Source organism: Talpa occidentalis, unplaced genomic scaffold (assembly GCF_014898055.3).
Source record: "Talpa occidentalis isolate TD23 unplaced genomic scaffold, MPIMG_talOcc4v2.1 talOcc4.8, whole genome shotgun sequence".
NCBI classification, from domain to species: Eukaryota; Metazoa; Chordata; class Mammalia; order Eulipotyphla; family Talpidae; genus Talpa; species Talpa occidentalis.
Genome location: NW_023605194.1, coordinates 43,244,520 through 43,255,838, shown reverse-complemented (window position 1 = coordinate 43,255,838; position 11,319 = coordinate 43,244,520). Strand labels below are relative to the sequence as shown.

At 49.3% G+C, this 11,319-nt stretch overlaps 1 protein-coding gene across 4 annotated transcripts in view; it reads left to right on the top strand.

Annotated features, from left to right (window-relative positions):
* Positions 1-5,625: 5,625 nt before the first annotated feature.
* SLC29A3 (solute carrier family 29 member 3) overlaps positions 5,626-11,319 on the top strand; it is a 42,935-nt gene continuing 37,241 nt past the window's right edge. The window contains exons 1-3 of one of the 4 annotated variants that reach the window (XM_037495794.2): positions 5,652-5,671; positions 6,539-6,865; positions 10,683-10,981. In XM_037495794.2, the coding sequence (XP_037351691.1) occupies positions 6,853-6,865; positions 10,683-10,981 (312 nt within the window). In that variant the 5' untranslated portion in view covers positions 5,652-5,671; positions 6,539-6,852. Of the gene's footprint in view, positions 5,672-6,240; positions 6,283-6,538; positions 6,866-10,682; positions 10,982-11,319 lie in introns of those variants that run through there. The other 3 variants (XM_037495793.2, XM_037495796.2, XM_037495795.2) reach the window with 3 other exon arrangements.

The following is an 11,319-nucleotide window of genomic DNA, read 5'->3' as shown; positions in this document are numbered from 1 at the left end:
TGGCTGAGCTGGAGGGCTAGGATGGTGTGTTACAGGGAGTAGTTGAAGGGATGGGTCAAGTCCTAGGTTCAGGAAGATCTATATCACAGACTTCTAGGAGGGCAGAGGTGGGGCCCACAATCTAATCCATCCAGTCTGATGCCAGAACTCCTGCCACAATGGCTGAGATGTGGACTTATCCAGAGCTATTCGAGTTTGTTCAGACATGGGGAACTCAGGAATAATAGCTGGCATTTAATGCATTTGTATTTGATTTTACCTTCAAGAATCACTGGGAATAAGTCTAAGTCTACCACTCCATTGCAGCTTTTTAAGACATTGGAAAACAGCACTCATGGTCCACCTTGGTGCCTTTTCTCTTCCGCCCAAATGTTCCTGTTTCCTCACAAGACTTGATTCAGCATCCAGGTGCCTCACTGGGTCCCTTAGGTTGGTGGAGAATTGCCTCAGTTTCTCAGCACCCACAGGGGAATAATGAGGGCACCCACATCACAAGGCATGGGAGGCATGAAGCCATCAAATCTGGGAAGAACCTCGCACAGGGCCGTGGCTCCGGGGAGACTCAGGAAACAGAAAATTGTCGCAGATCAGCTGGGAACCTAGCAGGACAAGTTTTAGCACCTGCCTGACCTGGGTTTGATCCCAGATTCCATCATCTTTCAATGCAACCTTCTGAAAAACCCCCGAGACTGCGGATATTCAAACAACAACATGGGAATGATAAGCCCTTCTTGTGGCCTTAATATGTGGATTAAATGGGATGCATATAAATATTTAGAGTAATAAATACTAGTCTTTTTTCATTTTGTCTGTATCAGCATCAATAACATTTGCAGGGGCCTCCCCGGTGGCGCAGCGGTTGAGCGCTGGGTTGCGAAGCTGCCAGCAGCCTCTGCAGCGCCAGTTCGATCCCCGGCTGCTCCCCAGCCACCGGAGGAGGGTCCCACATGGCGTGCAGACCTCTCCTGCTGCCCGCTGCTCCCCTCAGCAGTGTACTTCGGTCCTTCTGCCTGCTCTGCTCCCCACTCTGGCTCTGGTGAATTCTCTCACCCTCCCGCGCTTCTGACTGTACCCAGTGCTTGTATAAACAAAACAAACAAATGAATAAATAAATAAATAAATAAAGCATGCCTCTATTAAAAAAAAAATTAAAAAAAAATAACATTTGCAGGTGTGTCACTGGACTATTATAATCACTTCTATTCTGCGTTTTATACTTGTATTTATACAACCTAAACTTGCCCCATTAGATAACAATGAAAAGGAATAGTTCCTTGCCTTTGCAGGCATCTGAGAGCACAAAGCAGTTTCAAGTGTGTTATGTCAGTGATACCTCCTGTGTTCTTCTTATCCTGTAACCAGGAGAGGCTGTTGGGTCACATGGCTTGAATCAGTCCTCTCCTGACTCCTGGCTCCGTGGTCCTGCCAAAGCCCACACAGTGGGGACTACAGGCCACCTACAGCTCCACCCCCTGACACAACAGACCCTGTGGCCTTCCCTAGACATCTTCACACCAATCCCCTCTGTGATCTCCACAATCAACACCCCATCACCACTTCTAGAGGCAGGGCAGGCACTCTCCTCCTGGCTTTACAGATGGGCAAAGACAGGCCCAAGGACAATCAAGACCTGGCCCACCTGTTTTGAATCACAAGGAGCCCAGGACCCTCCCAGTGGAGAGAAAACTTGTGAAGATGGAGGCTGTGATCAGATATGCTGGGGCCCCAGAGTCCTTGGATACCTAGACCCAGGTACAATCCTGTTCTAGTTTCTAGGCCTGCCAGATGGCCTGCGTCCAAGACCATCAATAAAGAGGTTCTTCCCTGCTCAGAAGCAACCTTAAAGAAGGCTCCTCCCTGAACTGGGGGAAATGGACCAGCACTGGGCAGGGAAGGTAAGCCGAACCATAGAGAGTTCTCTCAGCTCACATCCTACTGAACCTGCCCTCCTCCTGCAAAGCCTTGGGGTTTCATGTTCTCTCACGCTCCTGGCTTCCCTTTCTCTCTGTCCGTTTCCTTGTCCCCTTTGCAGGCTCTCCCTTCAGCTCAGTCTTCTTCCCTCCTCCTGGTTTCTCATTCAGCTACCACCTATAACAACAGCCCATCTTAGTTCTCCAGCCTCAGCCTCTCCCTTGAGCTCTTAGATGCCTACCTGACACCACCCTCTGGAGCCCGGGGCCCTGAAAGGCACCTTAAATGCAACACTCCAAAGCAAAACTCACAATGTGCCACCACACAGGCCCTTTGCTAGCATTTCCTGTCTCGGTAGCGTCGCCATCACCCATTCAGGTGAGCAAAGTGGGACCCTCATCATTGTCCTCACCTCTTCCACCTATCTCAAGCCCCTCTGCCCATTCCATTTCACTCTCACACCAAGAACAAATCTTCACCACATAGAGACCAGAGCCCCACAATTGAACCTCACCCCTACCTGACATCAGTGAACCCTGAAAGTCCACAAAATATCAGACACAGACCCTCTTCCCTGTGGGAAGAGGGACAAAACTAGGGGCCTCTCTGATGGTGTAGGGGTTAAGTCTCAGCACTACGAAGCTATTGCCAGCCACTGCAGCTTGAGGTCGAACCTCAGCCAGGAGCAGCAGTCCTCTCCTGTCTCACCCACTGCTCCCCTCAGCAGTGGATTTCAGTAAAATCTGCCTGTTTTGCTTCCCACTCTGTCTCTGGTGAATCCTCTCACCCCCTGACCCCCGCCCCTCCACCTCTGGCCTGTACCCCAGCTCTTGTATGCATAAATAAATAAAATAAATCTTTAAAAAAAAAGAGGGACAAAACTAAGCCACCTCATATGGGATACAAAGTCCTCACACACACCTAGACACAGTGCCCAGAGTCCCAGACAGGAGCCCTGCTCCAACATCCGCTGATCTGATATATACATCAAGAATCTCCTAGAACTCTTGTCTCTTGGGCACTATGGCCAGATCAAATCCTATGCCAGTTCCAGTCAGTGCTCCAGGGGGACAGTGTGAATGCAACCACCATCCAGTAGCTGAAAATTGGTACAACTAGGATCAGAAAGGTCCTGGGTCCCTAGACTGTTAAGAATCGCAGATGCCTATCACCATCCTGGTACCCCTGGCACAGAGCTCCTTTCTCTAGAGAGGTGGGAGGTGGCAGGGCCAACACTGGGGCACCTCCCCACATCCCAGCCTGACTTTGCTTCCAAACGGGTAACAACAGGGCTTACAGCTATATTCTTAACAGGAGCAATAGAATGCTAGTGCCACTAGGAGATAAGAGACAGGGAAGCTTACAGTATTGCTCAGATGCTTCTCAAGTGCTGGACCAGGGGCTCTTAGCTGGCTCAGGGTAGAAGGAAAGATTCCTGATGGATGGAGGGAACACAGAGGGGTCAAGGACTGGAGTGTCCAAGAGGTCCAGAATTTTCCCAGAGGGAAAAGTTGAACCACACAGAGCAGAAATGGACATTAGAGGCAGAGTAGGGGGCTTGAGTTGGTGACTGGAATCAGAGAATTAGGGATCAGTGGTAACTGATGAATCATTCTCTCCAGGAGCTGTGTGTCCTGCTAGGGAGCCCAGTAAATGTAAAGGCAGGAAGCTCAGGCCCAGAGTCTGCCTGAGATCCCTGCAGTAACAGAGCAACGCCACAAGATGGCAGCATTGGCCCACACACCAGTGCCTGGAGCCTTCAGGTTGGGCGTGTGTGAAATAGCCTGGCTCTTCCAGTTCCTCCATGTACAGGTCAGGGAACTTTGAGTGAGTCAAGGACAGGGGAGCTTGCATCATTCCTAATCTCCCAACCATCTGTGATGGAGCCCCTGACGGGGCTCTGGAAGCAGAAAAACATCAAAATTCTGAACAACACACTCACCTCTCCAGATCCCAGTTTCCTCGGGTGCAAAATGAGGCTAATTAAAACACCTACATTTTGGATTCTAGAAGATGATCCCTGCGGGGTAGGGGTGGGGGTACTGGGAGTAGGAGTTCGTAAACACCCACCTTCCTTAACAGCAATCAGTACCTTACAGGGCACCTACTGTCTCCCAAGCCCCTAAGCTGACATGATCACTTCCTTCACAGATGAAAAAACTGAGGCTTGATGTTCCAGGATTCATCACCAGCATTCAAGCCCAAGTCTGTCTGGCTCCAGTTCTGTCTCCCATGCCAGGTGGCTTCTCCATCAGGCCTTCATGGTCAGATCTAGGCCTTGGCCTCAACCCCCAGCTGTCTGGGGCCTGGAGGCAAGTCCCTTTGTAATAGCAACATGGCTTCCATCCAGCTCTCAGAATTTCTAGGGCTTTCCCAAGGAGTAACAGGGTGCTTTTCTCAAAGGGCTAAGAGTTGTAAAATACCAATCCATTGGTAAGGGCTTCTGTTTGAAGATCTGTTTGGAGTTTTTCCTAATCTCCCCCTCTTCCTCTTCCCCTCCTCTCTTCCTTTCCTAGTCTAAATCTCCCCTCCTTCTTCAAGTGTATTCCAGAACAAAGTGCACAACAGGTGTACAGCACTCCTCCTTTACAAATGTGTTTCCTGATCTTGTCTGACCATGCTTGCAAGTAGGTGTGGTTGTCATCAACTTTGCTCAGGTGCAATGGCCCAAACTCAAACTCCCCAGATAGAGTGGGGGACCCTCAGGCAGGAAAGTGTGGCACTCATTCCTAGGCACCAATCAAAAGAGACCTACTCAGCCTGCCCAGAACCATGGCAGACCAGGGGACAGGACCCAGTATCACACGTCTGCCCACACCCTTCACTCCCCTTCTGTCCCTGGTCCTGGAATGTCTGATTTGTGTCTTTGTTGCCACTCCACCTTCCCCTTCTTGACTCCCTCTTTTCTGATTATGTTAGGGGAGATGTTTGCATCTTCTCATAGCTGACTTTCCCAAGGGGAAGAGACTTGCTCGAGGTCACTCAGCTGGTGGGAGGCAGGGTCAGAATCAGAGAGCATGATTTCTGATCCCACTCCTATGCTCCTTCCCAATCCCCCAAAGCCTGTAACATTCCCTGGGAAGCTGAGTGTGCCTCATCTTGTCCTCAAGGTAGACAACACTGCCACCATCTGTCTAAATCCTGGAGAAGAGCCCATACTAGCCAGGGAGCAGCCCAGCAGGTGCATCTCAACCTGTTTCCTCCAAGTCTTTCTGTCTTTTTGAAGGAGGCCCCTCTTCCCTACTGTCCCCAGCGCCTGCCCAAACTCAGTCATAGCAGCCAGCGAATCCCCAGGCAGCTGGTGTCTCCTCCATTTGGAGAAAGTCCCCTCAGAGCAGTGGCTCCCAGTGCCTCTGATGCCCTGAAACTGTCTCACACATTCACACACGTACACACAACAGAGAGGGAGGAGGGCTGGAGTGGAGGGAGGGGAGAGGGAAAGGGCGGGGGGAGAGAGAGAGAGAAAGATTTAAATGACTGTACAGCAAGCAGGAGTTTGCGCAGAGAAAAGCTGCCAGGTGACAAAACCTTGGACACCAGCAGGACAGGATCACCGCCTGGGGCTGGCCCCGGAACAGCCCTGAATCCACCCGCCTCAAGGGCTTTTGTCACCCTTGTTGTCAATGGCAACAACTTAAATCTGCATAATAGTCAGATCTCTGTTTTTGCCTGGCCCTCCTGGGAACCTCCCACAACTCCAGGCCCTCTCCCCTTTCTTCTTTAACCAAAGTTATTTAAGGAAGTGACGTCTGCCATTTCAGTGAGTTAGCTTTACCGGGTCTCCCCGTGTTCTTAAACTTTGGGGTTTTGTCAATCTGTCCTTAACTTATTTGCCAGCCTATGAGAACCTAGACGGGAAGCAAAAGCTGGTGGCAGGGGTCAGGTCTGGGGCAAGAGGGGTGCCTGAGAAGGCCCCGTAGGGGATCAACAGGGGGAAACCAGGAAGAAGAGGGGGCTGCATTTATAGAAGCTCCTCTTCAGGAGTTTGGGGGGGAGGTGGGGCGCTCCTCCAGGTCCTGGGGACCAGCTTTAAAGGGGAGGGCTGAGACGAGGGGTCCCGCCCCGAAGCGAAGCAGCGGCCTCGGCTGCAGGGCCCGGCGTCGCCGCGCACTCCGAGGCCGAACGGGCAGGTCACCCGCGCCTGGGCGCCTTGTCTTCCCGGCCTGAGAAGCGGGGCGCGTCCCCAGCCCGGCGCGACGCGCAGGGAGAGACTTCGCCCAGGGCCGGGCGCCGGCGTCGGCGGGCGGGGCGGGGCCGGGCGGGGCGGGCGGGGCGGGAGGCGGAGTCCGGCCTAAGGCCCGGCGGAGCCCCGAGTCGCAGTGGCCGCGGAGGCCGGGGAGGCAGCCGGGTCGGCGGCGACGCGGCGCGACAGTAAGTGCGGGCGGGCGTCTGGTGCGGGCCCGGCCCCGCCCTGCTCTTCCGCCTCTGGGTCGCCCCGGACGGGCGCTGCCGGCGGCCTTCGTCCCGCGCCCGGCGGGGGGCTGCCCCCCGGGAGCCCCGGGACCCCAGCCCAGCCCCGCTTCCTCCCCTTCAGCGTGGGCGCTCGCTGTACCCCCTCCCCGGCGTCCTGCCTCTTCCTCCTCGCGCGCTCCTCACCCCTTCACTTCTCTCTGTCTTTCTCTCCCAGATTCTTTTCTCTCTTCCTGGATTTCCTGAAGCTAAAGGTCACCACCTGGATACGGGAACCTGATATGGCAACTCAGCCCAAGTTTCTAGAAGGCTGCTGACTCTTGGGGAGCCTGAGGCTGGGGGTGTGCGCCTCCCCAAGGCCGATTCGGCCATCGCCTCGGGAAAGTTCTGTTTCCTGGCAATGCTTTCCCACCCGTTCACTTCTCCAGCTCCTGCCCCCATTTCACAGATGAGGAAAGGAAGACCTGAGGGGAGACTGACTTAGGTCAGCTCTGAAACTTCCTTGGGACCAGCACCCAGTTCCCAGTGCAGATGGTGGCAGCAGGTGGGGAGATGCTTCGTAGGGGCTTTGGGTCCCCCCAAGTTTGCTTCTTTTTCAGGGGCTACCCATTGCTTCAGGTCAGGAGGGAGGGAGTAGGGCCCAGCCAGGCCAGTTCCTGCAGGTGCTGAGGAATAGATTATGCACCAGGCCACAGCCAGCTCCCCTAGGGTCAATGAGGGTGCTTCCTTACCTTTCTTTACTTTCTTTTTTAATCCAACAGCCAGCAGCTAGCTTTCATAAAGAGTAATAAGACCTTGCTCACTCCAGTGCCTGGCCTGTGACCTGGGTTAGAGAAAATTCTTGGCTCCTTTAGAAGCTTGGTCAAGGCTGAACGGTCCTGGACAAATAGATGTCTGGAGCTGAGAAAGGGTCCGGAATGTGGGCCCCTGCACTCACCGGTAGCTGGAGCATCTGGAAGGATCCACTTGCCCTTTGTCTAGGGTCCTGGCTGGGTCATAATGAACTTTTTACTCTTTCATGTTTTTAAATACTAATTCAGAAATTGTGCGCATATGCACACGTGCCCCTGTGTTTTTGCACACCTCCCAATGTGCCCACTGTCTTTTCCGTTAGGGCTGGGCTGGAAAAGGGCTCTGCTTAACCAGAGGAATTTAAAAAAGGCTTGCTGACTGGGATGCTCCAGGCCTGGCCTCCAGCAGCCTCTGTCCTGCGTACCCCAGGGTATGTGCCCAGTAGAAGAGAGAATATCCTGGCCCCACAGAGTCCATTCCTCCAGCAAACACTGCTGAGGGTGACCTGCGGTGCTGTCTTTGCTCTGTGAGGCCTTCAGGAAGGACTGTACTTGCAGCCAGCAGGCTTGCGTTCACATTATAGCCAGCCTCCTCCTGGGGAGGCCAGGGTATCTACATGGGCCTCAGACTGCTTAGCTTTGTAATTTTACTCTTGCCAGTTGGTTGCTGTGTGACCTTGGGCAAGTTACTCAACTTTTCTTTCTTTTATTCTTTGGACTTTAAGAAACTTTATTCTGAGAATTTCAGTTGACAACTAAACCAAAGTATGACAGTGTTATACTTTCTAAGTAACTGTAAGTCATTTATGATCATGGAACAACATAATAAATTCTTGAACTTTGAATTACTGACCATTTTGTAGTCCATTTTATCGCTAGGTAAGATTTTTTTTAATTCAACAAATAATTAAGTCGCTAGCACAATGTTTAAGGCATTGTGCTCTGGTGATACAAGGACATTTTCTATTCCAGAGAACCTTACAAAATTGTAAAAAAAAGTTTATTTGGATGCAATAGCAAATTTATTAATTTTATTTTATATTTATTAAGTATTATATAAATATTTCTCTTTTTATTAAATAAAAAAGTCAAGTTCTTCCTCTAGATGCTAAACTTTTTTAGGTAATTTGGGCAGGAAATTAACATTTTTAACAAGTGAAGAAACATTGCTTTATAACATTAAAAGTTTCAGATGTGCATCACTGAAAATCAACGTATGTATATATTACATGACCTTTGCCCCTGAAATACCCAACCTTTTCATGCCCCAGATTATTCACCTGTGAAATGGGTGTTAGAGTAACACCTGCCATACTAGCGTGTTGTTAGGTTCAAGTGCTGGCACAGATCTTGGCCTGCATAAGTACTGGATTTAATTTTAACTACTGGGAATTCTTAATCTTTGAATGTAGGATTGAAGGCTAGGCCTCCCCAAGGTATCCAGAACAGGCCTACCCAAGATATGTCAGTAGCAAGATATGTAGAGTATTTTAAGCTAAGGTCAGTGGGAGCCATGTTCAAGAGGAATGTTTGCACTCCTTAACTACCTAGAAGAATGAAAATTGGAGTCTTACCAGAATTAGGATTTTTACCAGAAATAACCTTGCTGTCAGAGAAACCTATCTATATGGCAGGGCAAACATGTAAATATAGAACATCAGGTCTTTGTCATGTAAATCACCTTCTTCCCTCCTTACAGCAACAGAACTAATCCTATTCTACATTTTATTTGAAGCCACACTAGTACCAACCTTAATTATTATTACCTGATGAGGAAATCAAACAGAATGACTAAACGCCGGTATATACTTCCTATTTTATACCCTAGTAGGGCCCCAGTCCCATTCCTTAGCCCAGGATATATACCCTCCTTTTGTCCATATACTTTAGAATTTACATCCATGTAGATTTTCATTTGTATGTAATTATATATGATCTTTCTATTACTAATCTGTCTGATCTTAATTTGATTGACTATCAATTAAATGAGGGGTAGGGGAGACATTTCCTCTGTCCCAACAGGAAAAATAAAGTACCTTTATGGCCTTATTCTTTACATCTGGAGAGATGAGGCAATAATTCCTGTTCTGCCTAATTCTGAGGAATGTCATGAGGCTCTCCTAAAATAGCAGCTAAGGCTCAGTGCCCAGATGACAGGGTGTGCCTATCTCACCAGGGAAGAAAGGTACTGGTCAGCTTGGTTTGATGCTAAGTTAGGCTCAGCCTCTTATGTGAGCTGAGATGTATTTTTTTTTTTTTTTTGATTTGTGGGTTGAGGGGGAAGTTAATGCAGAAGTGACTACAGAGTGCCCCATTCTCAACATTATGGAAATATTTCCCATTTATCAAGCTGCCACCATATCCTAGGTGCTATATAGAGCATAGAAGTAGGCATGCTACCTCACAGCCAAATTCAGCAGCCAGCCAGCCAGGTGACAAGCCCAGGATGGTGAGGAAGATGCTGATGTTTGTTCAACAGCCATATAGATAGGCCAGGCATTGCCAGCCAGTTACAGTTACATAAATATTGTAAAAAGGCTTCCCTTGAGTTTGCAGATGGGGAAGTGGAAGCTCAGACTAGGGGGATTTGGCCGAGAGCATATGGCAATAGTTACTGGCAACTTAGACTCTTCCCTTTGTCTTAGGGGCTACCATGGATTTGGGGTGGCTTTCTCCTGGTAGGATGTGATGAACAGAGGTGGGGACCCAGGAGCTGCAAACCTAGACTTGGTCATTTACCTGCTCTGTGACCTTCTGCTCTTTGGATCTCTCTTTTCCCACAAATGAAATGAGGGAGTGGACTGTCAGATGTCTCAAACTGGCTTCTGGAGTCACCTCAAGACAAATAAAATTAATTTAATTTTAATGCCTTTATAATTTTATTTTTAGATGGGAAATAAATGTATATCACTTAAAATTTAAAAGAATATGCAGTGAAGGCCTCGCCTTCTCTGTGAGGACCTCCCTCCTCAGGGAAAGCCACTCTGAAAAATGTCTTTTGTGTCCTTCTAGAAGATATATATATATACACACATGCACACACATACATATATACTTACATACACACATATGTATACTGTGTATATTCTCCTCCCCATTCACCACATTCCTGCTTTTGGGGGCACAAACAGTAGCATACTCTGCACACTTTCCTACTCCTTGCTTTTCTCATGAAGTTGAAAAGAGTATAGAGAATATTCTCTATCCATTATGGTCCTAATTCCTTTTGATATGACTGCAGAGAAATTTTACTGCCTTGAGACTCAGTTTTTCTTTCTGAATTAATTGCCACAGTCTCCGCTATGCCATATTGCCTTACTCTCATCCAGCCCCATACTTGCTTGCACCTATGCTGTCCCCGAATGGACATGAGTGGAGTGACCCTGAGCTTACTTACAGTTCTGATATCCTGTTTTTCTCCCTGATCCTTAAGTATGAAACTCTCTATGTTTTGGTGGCCCTTTAGACCCCAGGCTGGTATACAACTTGGTAGGATGGGTGAGTCTCCAGCTGTGATCAGCCTGTTTCTCATCACCTGCCCTCTTTCTATTTCTCTTGCTGCTTCAACAGTGGCCATTGTCTCGGAGGACAACTTTCATCACAGTTCAAACTCCACCTACAGAACCTCAAGCAGCTCTCACCTAGCAGATCAGGAGGCACTGCTTGAGAAGCTGCTAGACCGCCCACCGCCTGTCTTACAGAGGCCTGAGGACCGCTTCCATGGTGCCTACATCATCTTCTTTAGCTTGGGCATTGGTGGCCTACTGCCATGGAACTTCTTTGTCACTGCCAAGGAGTACTGGATATTCAAACTTCGCAACTGTTCCAGCCCAGCCACAGGGGAGAAACCCGAGGACTCAGACATCCTGGTAAGGCATGCTCCAGGGAGACGGTGGGAACAAGCAGCCTGGATAGATTGAGGGCACACTTTTCTTAGGTGCACCATTCCAGGGAGGTGTGCAGCCAGCTGAGAATACGGATATAAACTAAGTTGTGTGGAATATAGTAGAAACTTCCATTCAGTCCTAAGACATGTCTTAGCCTGCAGATTGCTTACTGTTTAACTTAGTTGGAAGATGCAAGTGGTGATTCTATGCAGTAGATTTAGGTAAACCAGAGTCCAGAGTCCATGCCCCAGGGCTTTAAAAGGGTGGAGCTAATAACAATAAACTATCTGTAAGTTACAGAAAATTCCCAAATAGCAGTG